This window comes from Equus asinus, chromosome 2 (assembly GCF_041296235.1).
Source record: "Equus asinus isolate D_3611 breed Donkey chromosome 2, EquAss-T2T_v2, whole genome shotgun sequence".
In the NCBI taxonomy this organism is placed as follows: Eukaryota; Metazoa; Chordata; class Mammalia; order Perissodactyla; family Equidae; genus Equus; species Equus asinus.
Genome location: NC_091791.1, coordinates 50,384,358 through 50,406,465, shown reverse-complemented (window position 1 = coordinate 50,406,465; position 22,108 = coordinate 50,384,358). Strand labels below are relative to the sequence as shown.

Here is a 22,108-nt window from a genome sequence, read left to right as displayed (position 1 = left end):
AAAAAAACTTTACCTTAAACTTGAGAGGCCTAGGAATTTGTGAACTGAAATTTTATGTTGTGTTAACCATGTAATTTAATGAAATATTGCCTGTCATCTACTTTTCCTACTGATACAATCAAAATTTTGCTGTAGTTTATAGTCTTAGCTCTTAAAATAATTTGCTGTTTTAACCCTTAGCTCTGTACTATAGTTTGGTTTTCTCAGCAAGATGGTGTTTGTTGTCTTGGAAGAATAAATGGTCCCAGTTTAGTAAGCTGTTTAAATTTAGTTCAAAATAAGCACCTATGTTTAGGAAAAAATAAGTCATCAAATGTTAGGGAGAACAAATGAGTTTACCGGTAATTTTGAGTTAAAGGCTGTCATCTGATCAACTGATTTAGGAAGGGTCTCTGCTCATTTCCAACTGGTGCAATCACCCTGACTGAATGGATCCACAGTGTCTCTGGTCCTCTGCAGGCTCTGAGATTTGAAGTGAACAGGAAAGAATGAGGAGAGAGGCCCTCTCCAGATAGCAGGCAGCTGCATTGCCATTGTAATTCTAAAAGCTGTTACCAGAGAAGCATTTCAAGAGCTGTTGGCCTGCCCAGTATATCAAACATATCTTTGAATTCTGAGAAGGGAAAAGAAATTAGCAATCATGACTCATTTTTCCATACAATAAAACAAAGCCTTAAAATAGGGTGTAGGCTCTCATTCTCGTTTTTCCTCTGACTCTGAAGATTTCACATGTGAAAGTTGTAGCCGGTCATGCTGGAGGGACTTTGGCCAGGTAAATGGTCTCCGAAGGTCCATGAAAGCACCTACAGTGACTTTGACCTAAGCTTTTATGGTGGACCTTGGTATTTTATAGTTCTCCATGGTGGCTGAAATATGTTCCACAGTCTCAGTTATCAGGCAGTACAATTTGGTAGGTAATTTGTTAAAAAGTAAGTTCCTTTATAAGATTAAATATTAAACCAAATGATCCAGCCTGGTGGCGCAGCAGTTAAGTTCGCACGTTCCACTTCTCGGCAGCCCGGGGTTCACTGGTTCAGATCCCGGGTATGGGCATGGCACCGCTTGGCAAAAGCCATGCTTGTGGTAGGTGTCTCACATATAAAGTAGAGGAAGATGGGCATGGATGTTAGCTCACGGCCAGTCTTCATCAGCCAAAAGAGGAGGATTGGCAGCAGTTAGCTCAGGGCTAATCTTCCTCAAAAACAAAACAAAAAAAACCCAAATGATCCAAATAATGTTGGGTTGTTTAACTTTCTGCTTCCTTAGAGTAAGCACCTACTTGAATCTTAAACTGGAAGGAATGAAAAAATTCTAGAACTGGTTTTCTAGTCAACCTAAAATGCAGCAGAGCAGTCGGAACAGGCATTGGTGAAAGTTTGGCTGTGAGGACATATGTTTGGGCCCACTTGCTTTTCATCTGTGCTTGAAATGAGGTAGAAAAGAAACGTTATTTGGAAGAGTGCATTTCGAAATGAAATAACCTAAGGAAATGCATGACCTTTTTACCTTAGCTGCGAGGAGATTATGACAAAAATTCCTTCCTGTTCATGATTCCCAGGGTACCTTGGGTTCCTAGGAACAGCTAGACTACCTGTGCTTCCCGAAAAGAATCTTCATTCTGTTTTACCCCTTGTTGTTTCTGCCGATTTCCAAATCTTTACAGAACATCACTTAGCAAAGATATTTTACCACACACAGTGGAAGTGGATTTCAGTGGAATGGAGTCAAGTAGATATATGTCTTTGTGCCTTGCAGAATGGCTTTACCCCTCTTCATATTGCCTGTAAGAAGAATCGAATTAAAGTAATGGAACTCCTTCTGAAACACGGTGCATCCATCCAAGCCGTAACCGAGGTGAGGGGAGTCGGATTTCTGGGGTTCCCCAGATGCTGAGAGAAAAGCCTCAGCAGTGCCATCCCCGAGGACCAGCTAGTGTGACTGCCACAGATTACTTTCTAAATACTTCACCCAGGAGGCTGCCACTCCTGAGGAGAGGAGATGAGAGTGTGGGTGGGTTGTGTAAATACATCACCACGACTGGAAGCATAGCCCAAAACACATGCATCGTGCTCAAGGGTGCATGGCACCATCACTAACAGGATAATCTATATGAAATCCTATAATGCAGTGCTTCTCAACTGGAGGCGGGTTTGCCCCCCAGTGGCCATTTGGCTGTATCTGGAGGTATTTTTAGTTGTCGCAATTGGATGGTACAACTGGCGTCTAGTGGATAGAGGCCAAAGATGCTGCCAAACATTGACAGTGTACAGGCCAGCCTCCCACAACAAAGAATTACCTGGCTCAAAATGTCAAATGTGCCAAGATTGAGAAACCCTGCATAACACAACCTCTGTGAGTTTGTAACCTGAGGATTGCTCTCTGAAAAACTCAGAATTAACGACACACAGAGTCGTTGAAGTTAGTAAAGGAGTAGCTCTAGGTGTCTTTTGTACAAACCAGCACAGAACTCAGAGAAGCCATCCATCAGGATCAGAGCTGACGGAACCTTCAACACAGCCAACCCCTCCAGATTCGTCCCAACCCCACCCCACCCCACCCCTCTCATCTCCATGGATTCTAGCCCATCAGCACTTCCCTGGACTGGACACCCTTTCGTTCACCTCCATATCTCTGCACCCTCCATGTGTCACACCTTCTTTGCCAGGCTAATCCTGCACACCCTTCAGGACCAGATCTGGGGCCACCTTCTCCAGGAAACCTCCCTGCATCCCCTGGCCTGGACTAGGTGCTCCTCCTCAGGACTGTCACATCTTCCTGTGCATATTTCCATCAAAGCACTTATCCAGCTGGCTTATTTGTGACCCAGCTGCTCCCCCAGCTCGCCAGAAACTGCAGGCTCCATCATGGCAGGCATGAGTCTTACTGGTCTTTATATACCACAACATAATATATCCTTCAGTAAACGTTAGTTGAAGGTATCAGTAAAGACGATGGGATTTGAAACAAACATAAAAACTGAGATTTAGTCTGGTGATTATTGCTTTGCCTCAGTTTCTTATCTGCAAATGAAATGTTTGTCTTGATTTATAACACTTGTAATTTTAAAATATCAAATGGTTAACAATATTAATACTGATTTGCTCTTTTATGAGTCTATAGCTTCATGGTAGGCACCTTGTTATTTTGATTATAAAATAACATCTTTATTCTCAGAGCATGGCAACCCTTTTTAAAGATCAGTATGGGCTCTGAAATAAAAGCAGATTTTTGACTGATGTTGAATAAGTGTCCAGAGATGCCAGCCGGTGATGAGAAGTTTCCACTGCCAGCTCTGTGGTCCCTTAGAGCTTTAAAAGGCAGTGCAGACCAAGATGAGGGCTTTGCCTTGCACACGTTCTGACAACTCCCCCTGCTGATGGAAAAAGGTGCCAAATTATAACAAAATTCCCCTTTTCCTTATTTTCCACAGTTCCCACTATTTGAAGTCTGGGCAACCAGAATTCTTCCTCTTCTGTCTTTTACCTCACTTTTATTGTATAGAGTTCCTTTCGCGTATTTTTTGACATTTCTCAAATTTCTCTTGAGATTCGTCATCGCCTTCTCTTTCTCTTTTTAAAAAACAGTAGCTTTTTCTGACCATATTAAATGTTTTCCAAATTATGATGTTCAATATGTAAGGAGAATTAAATTCTGAAAAATTAAAAATGAGGTCACTTCATATAAAAAGCACAAGTATTTGGGGGGGATGTGAGTAGAAGTTGAAGCAAACTTAAAATTAAGGTCTAGTTTAGTGACTATTGTAGTATTTGACTTAATTATGTCGCCTTAATTTATAATACTCAAAGTTAAAAAATTAAATGATTGAACCTATCAATGCTGATTTGCTCATTTATTAAAGGGATGGCTTTGTGTTTGGTACCCCGCTCTTTTACGTGTAATAGAATCAGTTATTCTGAGTGCATGGGAATCCTTTCTAAAGACCAAAATAGGATCTGAAATAAAAGTTGACTTTTTGCTATTGCACATGTAATCACACATTCCCCCCCTCAACCATACACACACACGTAGTCATATGGATAAGGAAGGTTTAGTAGCAATGAGAAAAAAATCTTCAAGGTATTTCTCTCTAAATCCTCTTCATAGGTCTATATAAAATATATGAAACAAATCTTCTTTCTTCTTTAATGGCTATGACATAGGCCTTTCATAATCACAGAACTTGCTTTAGGGAGATGATGATTATGTATTGATGTATTTCCTTGTAGAATCTGTGACTTGGGGTCAATGTCCTGATATTTTCTGATCTGCTCACTCAACTGTTTATGTTAAAATAGGTGGATGGATGGATGGATGCCAGACAGGCAGGCAGATAGGCAGGTAGGGAGACAGACAAACCCTTTGTATGATAAGCCAACAAACCAACATTTCCCTCTTTTCCCCGCAGTCGGGCCTTACCCCAATCCATGTTGCTGCCTTCATGGGGCATGTAAATATCGTATCACAACTAATGCATCATGGAGCCTCACCAAACACCACCAATGTGGTAAGTATCCTTTTAATAAAGAAAGTCCAATTATGAGTATTTAAGAAACTGGCAACAGTAGCTTTTATTTACTTATTTTTTTATTAAATTAAATTAATTACTATTTAATTTGACTGCTTAAAAAAACAGAATTTACGAATACCTCTGGTTTCCTTTACTTCAAAAGCAAGATCCGTTCAATTGCCAGCTGGTCATAAATTGTTAGGACTTATAGACTGTGTCCATTAACTTTGCAGATACATTACTACTGGACATTATGCTTTAAAAAAGAAAGTTTTTGTGGGGGAGGATGTATTTTTATAATAGAATCATTAAGAAGTGTTGCATATTGAGAAAGTGGTTCAAACACTATCATTATTGTGGTTTTAAGTAACTTCAGAGTAATTTCTTTTTAGTGTGTTTGACCATGTCATAGCAAACCTATGGAACTCAGTTCATAAATTGTGGGATGATGTTGTTTTCCTACACTAAGCATCACCCTGTAGAACCGTGAAACTCACTTCAGAGTAAGTATCAGAGGAGTAACTTATCACCCAGATCTGCATGTGGCATTTGACATTGTTCTACAGGATTTTAAGTTTGACATCGTAATAATATTAGCACACCGGACCACAAGCATAACAACACTAGACTCATGAGCATCAAAGAAGTAAAAATAAAACAAGCAACATTCTGGCACAGAAAGGGGAGGCCATATGGTCCTGCACACTCATCCTGAGGGTGGGCCTCCAATAAGGCTCTCTGTCCTCTAGCAGCCCAAACCAACACATCACAAGATTGAAACAGACCAGCTTCTCAACTAAAATACGCTCTTTCCTGGAACTAACGCCAGGAGAAGAACCTTTTCCTTCATAACGAGAACACTGGGTAATATGGGAAACTCTACCCTGAACGCCTTTCCAGTAAACCCAGTAACAAGTTTTGTGTGAAGTTCTTCTTTGTATATCCTTCTGTGGAGATGGATATCCTATAAAGCAAAGCTCAATTTATAAAAGCAATTTAAAGATGGCCATCCGTGGTGTGAGAGAGCATATTTGATTTTTATTACTTTTTCCATTTCAATCTATCCATATTTTCTATATTGTTTCCATTTTTTTAATTAAATACATGAATAATCTGAATTAAAGTCTCTTTGGTGAAAAGGGGGTGGAAGAAACTGGGGCAGTTCAGTGGCAAAGAAAATGACCCCTTGAGATAATGCCCAAAGCCTTGGGTACTGACCTGTTGAGATAAAGCTGGGCAGGAATGCAGACCAACAGCCATGGAGCCACATCTGGCCCTTGGGTGTGCTTATGTTGTCCATGCAGCATTTTGGCTTTTGCTTTGTTTTGTTTTTAATTCTGATTTTGTGGTCAGCACTGAAATGTACACCAATATCCAGCCCGCCACTGCTTTTGAACAATAGGAAGGTGTAGCCTGATACGGCCGGCATCTTGCACGGTTCCCGCAGCAGTCTGCAGCTGCAGGGGAGCGCTGTCTCCCTGGGGCAGGGCGTGGGCTCTCCTCTTGGCACTCCCTGCCTGCCCGCCTTCCCTCATTTACCCTCCTGCTTGGCCCCTGTGAGCATTCCCCTTTCAACTCCCGAGGAGGCCACGGTAGATTACTGAGCAATGCTTCTAATACTGCTGGGGACTAGGCTCCCATGGTTACACCAGTCCTTCCATCACTGACCAGGTTCCTGTGAAATTCTTGTGCGTTTAATTTCCTATCTTTCCTAGTTTTCAGTAAGGAAGTGCTTGGGACCATTTTTAAGTAAGAAAAAAAACACTACGTCATAAGCTTTAGGCAAATAAAACATGCCACTCTTCTTCAGAGCTGCAGTTAATTTACTTTGGCTCCTGTTCCCCAGAGAGGAGAGACAGCGCTGCACATGGCAGCTCGGTCTGGCCAGGCAGAAGTCGTGCGGTATCTGGTGCAAGACGGCGCTCAGGTAGAAGCTAAAGCTAAGGTATGTGCAATACGTAGAAGTGTTTGCTATTGAGGAAAAAAACCTTGATTTTAATAAAACCTTCAATTGTATGCATGTTCTCTTCCAAGAACACTTTTTTGAAGTAAGTGAACAACTTCCAATGACAAAAGTCTCTACCAAGTGATATAAAAAAACCCCTTTGCTGCACATTTGTCCATTCTATTATTTAACAAAATATTTAAATAGAATCAGAACTTTGTGCCAGAAAGAATTTTGTGTCCTTGGCACATTGTTAGTCCCGAACAGATTAGGAGCTGAACCTAGACTGGTGTCCAGAGCTGTTCACACTCTCTGAAGAAGGGCTTATGCACAAAGCTTCTAGAATAAGCACAGCTTGGGAACATAATTGAGCTCTTTTGGTCAACTTATATGTCAGCTGTCACAGCCACAAAGGAAAAGCTTTTTTTTTTCACAAGCTGTGAAAGCATAAACCCTGAGACTCGATCCAAGTTGCTTCACGGATCTGCCTTTGCAGAGGAGGAGGAGGTCAGGGTTGAGTTCAAATGCTTCATTCTCTGCCTGGGGTTCAGCTTCAGCAGAAACCCGCTTATCTATCACGGTCAGGATGGGCAGTTGGTCTTGTTATCAAAATGGCAGTTCAGGTCAGGAGTCATAAATAAATGCATAAATGCCTTAACCACTTAATTTTAACATATAATATATAAATAGGCATTTATTTGTCATTTATTTACACGGTCTGTAGTTTCTAGTTTCGGGTCAAGGGGAGAGAAAACTGAGACATTTGTGAAGCAATTTGAGTACAGAATATTTTTAGACTTTTATAATTTTCCCCCAATATATTCAGCTGTCTCCCCTATGTCTAATTTAACCATAATTGTTTTTTTATCAACTTCTATCAAGGCTTTCCAAAGCTTTCAACTTAGTATTCTTAGGGAAAAATAAAGCTTTTCCTTTCATACTCGTAGTTTACCTCTTAACATAATTATTTGTTTAATTAAAGTAATTAGTACAAATATAGCACAAACTAGTGAAGTACGTAGTGCAAACATATTAGTGTGGGAACATCACAGCTAGGTCTTTGTAAATATAGAATCCACAAGTGGGTACGAGGATTGTGACATTCTAGGCCGCAGACCATAAGCCTCAAGTGTCCAGTGCACTGTGTGCCCAGTTGGTTGATTTTACAGAGGAGCTAGAAACAGAGGTCAGCAAACATTTTCTGTAAAGGGCCTGAGAGTAAATATTTTGGATTCTGTGGCATGCACGGTCCTTGTCACAGCTGCTCAACTCTGAGGTTGCAGAGTGAAAGCCGAGATACACAATGCATAAGCCAATGGGCATGACTGTGTTCCAATAAAACTTTATTTACAAACACAGATGGCAGCTGGATTTGGCCCCTGGATTGTAGTTTTCTCACCCCTGATCTAGAGGATGTTGGTTAATGTGCTGAATCAGTGAAGTGGAATAGTTAAGAGAGGGTGTACTCTACCACGGATTACAAGAAACCTCACATTTCAGAATGTTGTTAGTTATATATCAAGCCTTGGGTCTAGGGAGTGGTTTCACCCACAAGTTGAAACTGAGCATAAGATTTGCAGTTATCATTTTGTTAAGGACACAGCGTGTATCATGGTTAAGAACCTGACTTCTTGGCCAGACTGCCTAGGTTTGAACCTTCGTCCACCATTCACTAGCTACATGACATTGGGCTAGTTAATTAACATCTCTGTGCCACATTTCCTTTTCTAATTTCCTCATATAGAAAATGGGGATGGGGGCTGGCCCCGTGGCCGAGTGGTTAAGTTCGCGCGCTCCGCTGCAGGCGGCCCAGTGTTTCGTTGGTTCGAATCCTGGGCGCGGACATGGCACTGCTCATCAGACCACGCTGAGGCAGCGTCTCACATGCCGCAACTAAAAGGACCCACAACGAAGAATATACAACTATGTACCGGGGGGCTTTGGGGAGAAAAAGGAAAAAATAAAATCTTAAAAAAAAAAAAAAAGAGAAAATGGGGATAATGACAGTTGTAATTCAGAGGATTGTTGTGATGATTAATGAATTGATATAGGTGGAGTACTTAGAGCAGAGCCTGGGACATATAGGAGCTCAGCAAATCGTGGCAGTGGTGGTGGCAGTAGTAGAGTTACATGAGATTTTTCTTTAGCAACTATTTTTTTCTGTTTTCGATATTTCTTCTTCTTCTTGTGGCGTCTCCCCTAATTCCTCGTATGCTTCCCTCTACATAGACCGTCTTCCTTTGACCTTGACCCTTATCCTACTTAGCTTTCCAAAGCAATGCCCTGTGTTCTAGCCTCTTCTCTCTACCTTCCCTACATAAAGTATTTACCTGAAGTTTTCACATTCCAGTAGGGGATTGATATCTTTCTAGAAGACTGCTATAGTGCATCTTTGGGCAAATTAGGGAAAGATGCCCCTCCCACTTAGAGATAAGGCCCTAAGGGTGGAGGACTTAGTTAGTGCCACACACCTTTGGGTGGATTATAATAAGGTGTCCTCTACTCTAGGTAGATGGGTAGGCTGGCTTTTGGCCCCCATGAGTCCTCTTGGCTGGGAGCCTTTATACAGGTCTATCTACACAACCCTATACTGGCCCCCTCTCCCTCTGCCTTTGACTACGGGGGGGCAGCATCACTAAAATAATTCATTCCATATAAGTGTATAGTAAGTGGTGGAAGTATAATATCCCTCCCAGGTGTTTGACTTTTGCCAGGATACATTCCCTTATCTCCCCAAAAAAGAGTCATTAGAGGTTAAAAATTGATAAAGTATGGCAGGAGGTGGTGGGGATAATTTATAGATAGAACTGCCTTTCACACTTTTCATGCTAATAAGTTACTAGAAGGGTATTTAAGGAGCTTAGATCTAACATCTCCAACTTTTTGAACCTTAAAGAAAAAGATAAATGAGATTCTTTTTAGCATTGAATTGAAGAGTTGAACATAGCCTCTCATACCAAGGAAAGTTTGTGGAATGTTTCACAATGGCACCTTTGTTTTCTCAGCTCATCAGCCTTGCATTTCTGCCTTGTCATTTAGGATGACCAAACCCCACTCCATATTTCTGCCCGATTGGGAAAGGCAGATATAGTTCAACAGCTCTTGCAGCAAGGAGCATCTCCAAATGCAGCCACGACTTCTGGGTACACCCCACTCCACCTTTCAGCCCGAGAAGGGCATGAGGATGTAGCCGCATTCCTTTTGGATCATGGAGCATCTTTATCTATAACAACAAAGGTATGAAAGCAAGTCAACACAGTAATAGGTACAAAAGCTGTGTAACAGCATCTATACTTGGGATCCCAGGGTAGTCATTAACATGGCCAGCAAAACCCTAATGTGGGGCAGGGTAGTTTAGTGTGTGTGTCTCTTAACTTTCTCAGTACTTTATCTTCTAATGAAACCTTATTGTTATCAAGTATTTCTTATATCAGTATTTCTTGCAAGTTATTTGATAGATTTAAAAGGTTGTTTAAAAACACAGCCACAGAGGTCAGCGCAGTGGCATAGTGGTTAAGTTTGCGTGCTCCACTTCAGTGGCCAGGGTTCACACGTTCGGATTCCAGGCGCGGACCTAGCACTGCTCATTAAGCCACACTGTGGCAGCATCCCACATAAAATAGAAGAAGATCAGCACAGATGTTAGCTCAGCAACAATCTTCCTCAAGCAAAAAGAGGAAGATTGGCAATAGATGTTAGCTCAGCACCAATCTTCCTCACACACACACACACAAAATACACAGCCACAGATTTCCCTTGCTGAGGCCAAGTATACATTATCAAAGTTCAGTTGGTTAATGCTTTTATAATACTTTCAAATCAGGAGGTAAATTTTTCTTGGGTTATTTTCATTTGCTGTTGTTGTCTTTTCTGATTTATGGTTTGACTTTTTTTTTAATCTCAACTCTGATGCCATAGAATAATAACCTACCACACAATTGCTCTGCTGGTGCAGAATTCAAAATTTAGAGCTCATTTTTCTTGTGATACTGTATAAACCTAGCAAGTGTGATAGCAAGACAAATTGGCCTATGGGATGTCTTAGAAAGCTGGAAATTGGTGTTACACTCTCTCATTTGGATGCGGAGAAGAAGCATTAATGTGTAATCAAGGCACAAGATAATTACAATAATTACAAATACTTGGGAAACTATCTGAATAGATGATGACTACCTCAAACTTCACCCCTGTGATTCTTCAGGCTCTTCAGTAGAGTTGAGATGCAAGTCTTTCAGTTAATATGCAAAACAGAATAATGGGTGATGGAGTTTTGAGTGCCCAGTCCTTCCATCATGCCAGCTGCCCATTGGCTCTATTTGGCTATAGTCTCATGAGCTCAAATGTATCCATCACCCTCTAGTTCCTGACTTGTGTTTGGGACCCTCCCTAACGGTGCTTGCTGACTGACTGGTTGATAACTAGATCCTTGTAGGAGCTGAAGCAAGGGAGAGCTTCTACTCAGCTCTCAGCATTCCACCCTCTCATACTTATTGGGCTAGAGCCATGTGTTATTATTCAGTTCACCTCTGGTGGCTAAGGTGCAAGAGTCTCTGACTCCTACTCCTGAAGACTGGAGCATCCTAAGGATATATGTATACAAGGGGGAACAGGGAAAGGGGAAGAGAAAGGATCCAGTTTGTGATGTGAGATTACCTGAGGTCCAGACTTGCCCTGAATTTTCCTAAGCTCTCCAAATCCAAATTAAGCCTCAGACCCTATAACCTCTTCTCACAATGTGCAATCCCAAAATGGCCCTGGAATAAGCCCCAGGTCTAGCGCTCCAGCTTCATCCTGGTCAGGTGCCCTGAGTCCCAGAAATAGTGGCATGTTGAGGTTCAGTTAACAGAGGGAGAAAGATCAGGTATTCTGCTCATCCTCGGGGATAAAGAGACTCTTTAACTATTATTTACCAGTCTTGGTCCTCAATGCCGGCTTAACTGCTCTTCATCATTAGAATAATCCATCAGTTCCAGAAAAGCAAGGCCTTTGTGTCATCTTCTATTGCTCATTATTTTTATGTTTCTGTTTTTCAGAAAGGATTTACTCCCCTTCATGTGGCAGCAAAATATGGGAAGCTTGAAGTAGCCAATCTCCTGTTGCAGAAAAGTGCGTCTCCAGATGCTGCTGGGAAGGTATGAGATCATCCGCCACCCTGTGACAGGCCACTTCTGTGATGATAAAACAAGCACTTGCTAATATTCACCAACAGCCACCTAAATTATAACTAATTTAAGTCTCATAGGATGAAGAACACTTCGGAAGTAGGAGGTGAATGCTGGGGTCCAAGTATTGTGGAAACTGCAATGTAAATTACACTCTCTGTTGTATCCAATCTAATCCATCTCCTAAATCTAGGGCTCTGATATTGAGACACTTTTGACGCTGGTTGTTGTTTCTGCACGTGTTTTCAGAGCGGGCTAACTCCACTGCATGTAGCTGCACATTATGATAATCAGAAAGTGGCCCTTCTGCTTTTGGACCAAGGAGCCTCACCTCATGCGGCCGCAAAGGTACCTGTAATTCATTAGTATGAAGAGACTGATGGGCAGTGTCCATCAGTCTCTATATGTACATCCACTTTTGCTTCATGTGTCTCCTAGTTTAGGCGCCACTTAAAAATCACAGAAATATAAGCTCCTTAGGAAAACAAAGCCCTCAGTGATTTAGTCAACTAATGTGGTAGATGCTCAATAAATATTTGCTTCTCAGTTGATTTTCCTTGAAAATGCAGGACATCTTGGAGCCTGGGGAGGAAATGAAGTTGAAGTACTCTTTAGCCAGATTAAACACATAAGCACAGCCTGAGGGAGTAAGAAAGTTCTGATTTGTCAAAGTTATAAAATATGTGTTACTTTTTCTGGTCTTAAAACATGGCCTTCCAGTTGTTTATTTGTGTTTAATAAAAGAAATTGGGAGGTTTTGCTTGTGTGTTTTTATTATTGCTATGGAGAATCTTTATTCCTATTGTTAGGGTATTTTTGACCCGTAGACAACCTAGATTTCTCAGAAAAGAGAGGCTTGGAGTGTATAGCTTTCTGATTATTCTGATATTCGGATTTGAGAGGCAAATCACAAAGAGAAGTTTCTTTAAAGATAGGTTAATAGACCTGGTTTAATAAGTTCTCTATTGTTGAGCAGGTGGCTATGATCAGACAACATTGGAATGATACAAACCACAATTTAAATGCTATCGAATTCTTTTACTAAATACTATCAGTTCAAGGAAATTTTAGCATCTCTAGTGCTTCTTATATCTTTGTTTTACTATTCCATGTTGGGGCAGCTACAGTGTTCTCCTTTAAACTTAGTGTTAAGATCCAATCTCTTATTCACAGAGATCAATGAAGTTGGGCTATTCTAAATTACTTTGGATACTTTAAGAGAGAAAGTTTCCATGTCTTTTTTCCATTTAGAGAGTATGTGATCTTTGATTTCTCCTCTGAACCTCTTTTCCTGTATTTCTCAATCATCTCCTGCCTCATTCTCTGCAGAATTGTACCCAATAAAATCTACAATTCAACATCAAGCCCTTAAACTTACTTTGCAGCTTCTCCCCCATAATTTCTGACCCTGATAAACATTCTTTCTACTATAAAGACATGCCTTGACTTCTGATAAAACTTTATCTAAAAAGCAAAAAGAATAGCATTATTCACAATAGCCAAAAGGTAGAAGCAATCCAAGTGTCCATTGAAGGATGAATGGATAAACCAAATGTAGACTAATGCATTCAAAAGAATATTATCCAGCCTTAAGAAGGAAGGAAATTCTGACACATGCGACAATATGGATGAACCTCGCAGACATTATGCCAAGGGAAATAAGCCAGTCACACAAAAGTACAAATATTGTATGAAATCACTTCCACAGAGACAGAAAGTAGAATGCTAGTTGCCAAGGGCTGAGGGAGGAGGAAATGAAGAGTTAGTGTTTAATGCATAGAGTTTGGAGATGGATGGAGGTAATGGTTGGCGAATAATGAGAATGTACTTAATGCCATTGACTGTACATTTAAAAATAGTTAAAATGGTAAGTTTTATATTATGTATATTTTACCACAATTTTAAAAATGAGAAAAATTTGTAATGTAATTGAATGTTTGTCCATTTCATTTCACTTTATTTTAATATCCCTTAGAGCCTGGCCACTTTTCTTGTAAATAACCCCTGGTTCTTTGTAGGCAACCAGTAAATAATTAAGTGAACTATTTATTCCTCACATGAGAGTAATAATTTTCACACAACTAGTGCCAAGCAGTTTAGAATTAACAAGAGTTGTAAAATAATAAATACAACAAAATGAGTCCAATCCACCTTTCCATCCACAAATAACTCTTAAACAAGTCAACGGGTGATATATTTGTAGTTCATTTCCAGCTTTATATTTGTCAAACAAGACTTCATGGTTCCATATCTGCAAAACATCTTTGACAAAAAGTTGAAAAGCAATTCTTTGATTCGTTGTCACAGCCCTTTAGCCTTGGGCATATGTTTTACAGTCAGGCAAACACCGGCTTTTTGAATGGGACCTTGATTCTCATTCTCAGAGCACAGCTGCCTCCATAAGAGCCTCTGTAATGCCATCTCTGCCACACATCCAACCATTCCCACTTTCTGAGGCAGTGATCCTGGTCAGGAGCTTTTTCTAGACTTTGAGCTTGAGCAAAGCCAGTTCTGTCAGTTAGGGATTAGCTTCATCTGCTAGAAAAAAGAACTAGCTACAGTGGTTTAACCTGATAAGGCTCTATTTTTCTCATGTCATAAACAGTCAGGAGGTAAGCAGTTGTTGATGTTGGTTCAGTGTTTCCAGAGTGTTGCGGAAAATTCCCTGTGATTTTTTTGGTCTTTCCTTCCAGAGATTGTTGTTTCTCAGACTGCCAGGTCGCTTTTCAGGTAACAGGGAGGAAAGGAAGTCAGACAATAGGGCATTCCCAGAAGCTCCACTCACCTATTTCTCCTTACATCTCATTGGCCACTCTTATCTGCAAGGGAAGCTGGGAAATTTAGTTTGAAAAAAATGAAAGCTGGGCACAATGCCAAAGGTTCTGTTATAAGGAAGAAGGGAGAATAGACAAATAGCCTCCTTCACTCCAGGGAAGCTCAGGCATTTCTGAATGCTGGCAGTGGTGAGAAACGAGGGACAAAGTCTCAACAGGGCATGATTAGCATACGGATATGACAGCAGTGACTTCAGTTCTTCCTCAGTTCACATCCTTGGTTCTCACAGTATGTGATGCCTTCTTCTTGCCCTGTCTTCTGTTGTAGAATTTCTAACATATTTTCTTACTCATAAGTGTCCTAGAAATACGGTGTGATTTGGGCAGGAGCGGAGCTACACTGAAAAAGTAGATGGGCTTCTATAATCCATTTTAGCCAGATCTCTTTCCTAAGCAGACACTGCGCTGGAAAGAGTATTGGCTTGAGTTCAGACATAACCTGGACACTAACTGTGGAAGGGATAGTGAGCCTTATTATTTGTTAGATTTCTCTTCCATAAAATGTGCAGTATACCTCCTGATATGGATCAGTAGAGACTGTGAAAGTTCTTAGAAAAAATATATAATATGATTTAAACATATTGCTTTTGAAAAGTTAACATTAGATTTGCTTTTGTTTTTAGTACAGAGATGCCAGAGCTTCTCTTGATTAGTGTTTTTTAGGACCTAGGATTTTTTGGTGGAATTAGAAGTAATTGAGAGGATTGTCACATCTCAGAGGATACTGATCTGCATTTAGAGGATAACTTGAAGGTTATGTCAGTATCAAAAGCAAAATAAGATCAGATGCATGATAAGAAGCTAAACTCTGACTTTATCTTGCCATTACCACTCTAGTTAACTAGTGTTAGGCATATTAACTAACCAGATTTCCTATTTGAGCACTACTTTGTGAATTTTCTCTTTTATGCAGGGGTGGGGGTGGTAGTGAAACAGCTCACCCCTCCTGTCACTGTAGATTTGGGCTCAGTCTAAAGTTCTGCATTTGGCTCTGAAGGTGATCTCTTTTGGGTGTGTCTGAGCAGAGGGCCAAATGCTTCCCAGGTCAGCTGGGGTTTCCAGATGGCAATAGGTCAAAACTAAAAATAGGGATATAAAATCTTCTTCTTTGGCCCATCCTGTTTGACAGAACCTGGTTTCAGAAGAGTCTGGAAGTGGCATTTCAGCTTTCATGGGTTGATATCCAACAGCCCAAATCCTCTACTATTGATTACAGAAAGAGGGTTTAAGTGAGAAATGCTGTCATACTAGGACATACCAGGGACTTAAATCTGAAGGTTAATTACAGTAGGCTGGTGATCACGGTGCAGTGGTACACTGTCCTCCATGTTGTTTCTGACCCATCCATATGGCTTGGAAAGATTATGACTGATCTACTGTCTAGATTTTGGTTGTAATCCCAATATAAATCCTCAGATTCTAATTTCTTTCTCTAAATCCTCTTGTCTATAAAAAAAAGATCATGCCAGTTTTTCACTGGCATATTTTATATAGTCAGATTCATGCCCATGTCAAAATGTAATCTTACGTTTCTCTTAAATGACTGTGAGCCAGGACAAGGTCCCCAAAGGCAGGGGACCTTTCTTTCTTAGGACTGAGGACTCTGAAGGCTCCTGAGGCATAGCTAATCATAATTTGCCAAAGGGATTTTTATTGCCTCTACCTCTAAGCATCAAGGGTCAGCCAAGGGAAGGATCCCAGAATGTTCTGAAAGCTCCTGTAAGCTTGACTTGAATTCTGCAGATTTGTCAGTCATTGTGGGGTGCTGGAGATATAAACACAAATATGCCACAATCCCTGCCCTCAATATGTTTGTATTTTACTAGGAAGAGACAGATGTATAAAGAAAAAAGTGCCACTAAATATCTCTAGGACTTTGGTTGGAGTCAGTCACGGAGGGGATGGATTGGGGGTGGGGATAAAAAACTTCAGGGGGCTTGACCCTTGAGCTGAATCTTCAGCTGAAAGATGCTGGCCCCAAGGGCATGTGGGGGAAAGCTTTCTTGGTAGAGTAAGGCAAGGTAGAAACAGGAGCTGTATGTTGTTTTGGGGACCACTTCAGCTGAAGCATAGCACAGAACCTGAAGTTTCATAAAAGAGGCAATCAGAGGGGCAAATGGGAATAGATTATAGCATCTCAACTACCATGAAAATTACAATTTCAACTTGTAAACAATAGATGGCAATTAAAGGGATTTTAAAGCTGAAATAATGGTTCTGAATGGCCATTATTGAATGAAAGGTGGAATAATGGCTCTGAACATATTGTTTGTTGTTTCTAGTTGGGTTTCCTCTCCTCCTCAATCTAGATAAGTCAAGTAATTATTGAGTGTCTACTAACATAACTCCCCGTGAGAGGGAGCTCTGTACGCCTTTTATAAAACCAGTGGTACTCTGAGTCTCTTGCATTGAACTGGCTGTAGTCTGTTTTCCCTATTTAGGAATGTGGGAGACATGAGGGCACTACGTTCATGGCACTGCTTGATTTATCAGTGTTGGCTTACTTAATCAGGATTTTTTAAACCAGCAAAGAAAAATCACTAGAAAGGGAAGCATACTATTTGCAAATGCACTGCACACATTTTTATCTTCTTGCTGGGCATGTGACCAAGTGATTTGTGTTGACAGAATGGCTATACACCACTGCACATCGCTGCCAAAAAGAACCAGATGGACATAGCGACAACTCTGCTGGAATATGGTGCTGATGCAAATGCAGTTACCCGGCAAGGAATTGCTTCTGTCCATCTTGCAGCTCAGGAAGGACATGTGGACATGGTGTCACTGCTCCTCAGCAGAAATGCTAACGTGAACCTGAGCAATAAGGTAACCTTTTTCTTTCTCTACAAAGCATCCAGCACAACACAACCTCACCCTTCAGAAAGGTCATTAAGAAGTCATGAAAAATCCAGGTCAAATAGAATGTGTCAAGTGTAATATTGCACGAAGATGTTTACCAAAATGTTATCATAGCAAAAACTTGGAAAAAATTAGTTTAAGCAGAAAGAGAATGGTAGGTCAATAATTGCAAAGTCATACAATTGAATAAAATACAGCCATAAAAATGAAGTCCACAAAGTTTTTCTAATAACATGAGGTTTTGTTATAATATTAATTCAAAGAGCAACGTGGTTCCCTCACCAGAACACAGCAAATAAGTTGTAAATTATAGCCTGTTGATTCATTCCACAAACATTTTTTTGGGCACCTGCTCCTTGCCTGTCCCAGTTTGAAGTCCTAGGTTACAAAGAGAAATTGGAAATAGTGCTGCCTTCAGAGAGTTCATTTTAATAACAGAAATGTGGAGCAGCTATTTTATTCAATAGATTGGCAAGGTTGTTAGTCTTTGTTGTAAATTGGCAGTTCCAAGGAACTTGGAAAATCTCTGTTCCTAAAATTCTTCAGACTCCCCTGCGTTCCTGTTTGACATCCTCATTATTATAGTGAAGAGTTTTGTGAAGCAAAATGAAAGTCCAGCCCACATTTGACCAGAGATATGTTAATGAAGTGTCTGCCTCTCATTGCATATGTCAGAGAATTTGGGTTTGCTGAATTGTTTATTAATACCCAAGTCTGAGATCTGCCCAAAACACAGAACAGGTGTTTCTAAGACTTCAGATAACACAAAAGCCTGCAAGAGTGCCCTCAAATTCTTGATAATCCAAACTCCCCAGCATTTAGCTTCTCCTCTACCAGTTGGTGATGGCACAGCTGTGGCATGTCTCAGCCATAGCTCAGCTATGGGAGTAGAGTTTCAAGATAGCAATAGTTTTATGGTGACAAATAACTAATTTAATATTTTTGACGTATATGGCCTGTTTTGGAATCACAGATGCCTTGAATCTCCTGGATGTGAATCTTAAGTCTGACTCTTACTTGATGTGTAACTTGATTGGGCGAGTTATGGGACCTCTCTGAGCCTCAGTTTCATCCTTTCGTAAATGACGACAACAATATTTACTTCACAGAGATGTCATCAAGATTAACTGAGATAATATTCGGCACCTTCTTCTAAGTAGAAAAAACATAGTTCTCCTAATTTTGGACTTTTCATAATTTTGGGAAAAGTTTACTCTGCACAAATCTGAATTCCCAAGGTTATAAGTGAACAAATTCTGTAGACCAAAAGACATGCATAAGAGACCAGAGAAACTTTTTTTCACTTTTAGTATCTTGAAAATCCTTTGTGATCATTACAGAGCAAGCACATTTTTCATTTTTTCTTGGTGTACCAATTTGATTTTCTCCCATTTTTCTTTTGAAACATTTCTTTTAGGAATGCATGTCTCCACATTAATGAGCATCACAAAGCAATTTCAAATAGTCATTATAATCAGAATTTGTTTGAGCTTTTGAATTTCTAAGGTTTATATATTAGTATGTAGACCAACCTTTGCTGCAAAATTCAACTTGTCTTAATGAGGTGGAGGACTTGGCCTTCTTCTCAAATTGAAGCATATTCTGGCATCCATTAGAGTATATTTTCTCTTATGAGACTGGAATATTGTATTTCATTAACTCTTCCTTGGACGAAATAGATCTTAACAATCGGTTAACAGGTGAACATTTGCAGTAGGTTTGATACCAAAGTACAGTATGACTGACTTTTTTTTTCCTTAAAATACTCCAGTCAACTGATGGCAATATATATATATCCAGCCTTGAATTCACCTTAGAATCATAGAATTTTATTAGATTGAAAATAGTTTAGAAAGAATTTCTCAGTGTTTGCTTGTTCGACTGGACATTAGCAAAGGACTTCTGTAGGCTGAAAGACATACGTAGCAAACGTGGACATTTCCAGGCACCTTCTGAATCAACTGTGTATAAGCAGAGCCACCACCAAGGAAGTTTTTAAAAGCACAGCAGCTGCTTCCATGGCACATGGCACCAAAGGAACTGCCAAGGACTTTGCAGTACCTAGAAACTGTCTGATACAAAGGCACTCGTCAATCTTTGCTTCCTGTCTCAGTTGTCATTTTCCGTATGAAGTATTAAATAAGCCCTGATGTGAAAACAGAAAGTCAGCAGAACTTTCTTATTTGATAAGGAACTCTGGCAGTTTTTCCCGAGCTGCCGGAGTTGGAAACCTCAGTTACTGTCCCTCTCTCCCACCTCCCCATTTAACCCTAGACTCTATTTCCTCACTAAAAAATCAATATTAAAAGAAAGATTTAGCTTTCGTGAAACTTTCTGTTGAACTGAACACTTTGTTGCTTTCATTTCTTTCTTTCCTTCTAGTCACCAGCAATTCCCAGTAGTTTTAAGGAAAAGAGACCATGAGTTACTGCTGAAATGCTTCTGTTGGATTTGATTTGATTTTGCTTGTGGTGTTCCTGTTTCCCCATCTGGATTTTGCAGACCACAAGTATATTTCTTTATCCAGATAGAATATTAGACAGAGCTATTGCTATTGTGTTGGTGGTATTCTCTCTGTTCCAAAGAAATGCCATTTTTGAAATGAGCAAGTGTTGAAAGCCCGTAAAAGATGAACTGATAGCTTCTGAAGTCAAGCAGTGCTGTTTTAACCATCATGTTATTTTTTTTAACCTTTTTAATCAAAATCATGAATATAAAAATAAATTTTTCTTTATTTATCCTACTTTACCTAAAGATGTTTGCTTTTTCCTCTGATTTAATCAATCAGTTGATGGATTAAATGCTAGGTGATAGACACTGGTTATATCAAGATTAAAGAGAAAATATTTGCCTCAACAAGCTCACAGCGGTTTGAGGAAGACAGACAAGAAAACTGAGTTTAAATGCAGGATTTTGATGCTCTTAATAGAGGTGAGCACATAGAAGATGTGCCCGTGAATGTAACAATGAGGCCCTCTGTGAGACGAGGAGAGAGAGAGAAGCCCAGGAAAGGTAGAAGTGACTCCGTGCCAAAAATCGAGTGGCTAACTCACGGGGCAGCGTGAGCAGAGACGGGGTACCTGAGAGAGTAGGGCATGTGCCAGAAGGCATTTCCCAAACTTTGCTGAGAACTGCTCAGTAAAGTATCTTTAAAAGTTTTGAAAACTCTCAAACTTAGAATAGGTGACCGTGACACTTTTACAGAATGTTATGGCTGAAAATATTTGTTTCTTCCAAAGTAGAGCGTGGAACATTGTGCTATGATTATGTCAGTGTTTGGGTGGTGCCAATTTTGGCCCTGGCTTATTTTTCTTGGATTTCAAGTGAATACATCAGTCCTCTTTTTCAAATTTCCTCTTTATTCAGTTTGAGTGAGCTTCCTCCAAAATTCTGTAAACATTATTAAAAAGTCAAGAGTGAATGACTCTTCTGGAGTCCTATAATTTGTTTGACGGAATAGCAACTCCTAAATAAGTGATGTTCAGCATCTAGAAGGCTCTGTATCCTTTCTGATGCTCTTTTGATTTACTCCTTTCCTCTGACAGATAGGACAGGCTGGGGTTCTCATTGCACAGGTGGTAGAGGAGGAGAAAGAAAGCCCCCAGGACTCAAGATACTAATGTCTATGCTCATAATGGGTGAAACAAAAGAATCTGGAAGCACTTACACCAACTTATTTTCTCTTAAATATTATTTATGAAAAAATACTTTAGCAACTACAGAGGATTTTTAAACCAGAGTACAGTCTCAGTGAGTTTTTCTTGGCCATTAACACAACCATGTGTGGGGCTGGCCCCGTGGCCAAGTGGTTAAGTTCGCGCACGCTCTGCTGTAGGCGGCCCACTGTTTTGTTGTTTCGAATCCTGGGCGCGGACATGGCACTGCTCACACTGCTCATCAAACCACGCTGAGGCAGCATCCCACATGCCACAACTAGAAGGACCCACAACGAAAAATATACAACTATGTACCGGGGGGCTTTAGGGAGAAAAAGGAAAAAATAAAATCTTTAAAAAAAACCAAAAAAAACCAACCATGTAGTCTGCATGTTCTGTGGTAGAGTCAGTTTCAAATATTCAGTCTCATTAAACCCATACACCATCGAAATGACCTGGAAATTCTCATTATATAGCACTCATATTATATTTCACAGGCCATCTTTCCTACCCAGAAACAACATACAGAAAATATTTGTCAGCCTTGGGTATTAGTATTTAATGGGGAATTTTTTTTTTTTTTTTTTTTTTTTTTTTGCTGAGGAAGATTAGCCCTGAGCCAACATCTGTGCCAGTCTTTGTCTATGTTATATGTGCATCACCACCACAGCATGGCTGATGAGTGGTGTAGGTCCACACCCAACATCTGTACCCACGAACCCGGGCCACCAAAGTAGAGCACACCAAACTTAACCACTAGGCCACAGGGCTGGCCCCTTAATGGAGAAAATATTATCATTATATGTCAATATTAAATTTCTAAACGATTTTTATTCTAATAATTTTTGCTAAAGCCAGTGCCGTTAATGATGTATTAAAACTCCTGAATAATCTTGTTTTAAAAAAAGTCTATTTTTTAAAAATGAACACTGAGGGGCCAGCCCCATGGCCAAGTGGTTAATTTCACGCGCTCTGCTTCAGCGGCCCAGGGTTTTGCCAGTTCAGATCCTGGGCGTGGACCTAGCAACACTCATCAAGCCATGCTGAGGCAGCATCCCACATACCACAACTAGAAGGACCCACAACTAAAAATATACAACTATGTACCGGGGGGCTTTGGGAAGAAGAAGGAAAAATTTTTTTAA

General features: G+C 40.2%; 1 protein-coding gene across 26 annotated transcripts in view; it reads left to right on the top strand.

Annotated features, from left to right (window-relative positions):
- The window catches only part of ANK3 (ankyrin 3), a 624,902-nt gene that overhangs the window by 470,170 nt on the left and 132,624 nt on the right, over positions 1 to 22,108 (top strand). For all 26 annotated transcript variants that reach the window (XM_070488170.1, XM_070488208.1, XM_070488264.1 and 23 more), the window contains exons 11-17: positions 1,756 to 1,854; positions 4,406 to 4,504; positions 6,354 to 6,452; positions 9,492 to 9,689; positions 11,486 to 11,584; positions 11,864 to 11,962; positions 17,077 to 17,274. In XM_070488170.1, coding sequence (XP_070344271.1) covers positions 1,756 to 1,854; positions 4,406 to 4,504; positions 6,354 to 6,452; positions 9,492 to 9,689; positions 11,486 to 11,584; positions 11,864 to 11,962; positions 17,077 to 17,274 — 891 coding nt within the window. The remainder of the gene's footprint in view (positions 1 to 1,755; positions 1,855 to 4,405; positions 4,505 to 6,353; positions 6,453 to 9,491; positions 9,690 to 11,485; positions 11,585 to 11,863; positions 11,963 to 17,076; positions 17,275 to 22,108) is intronic.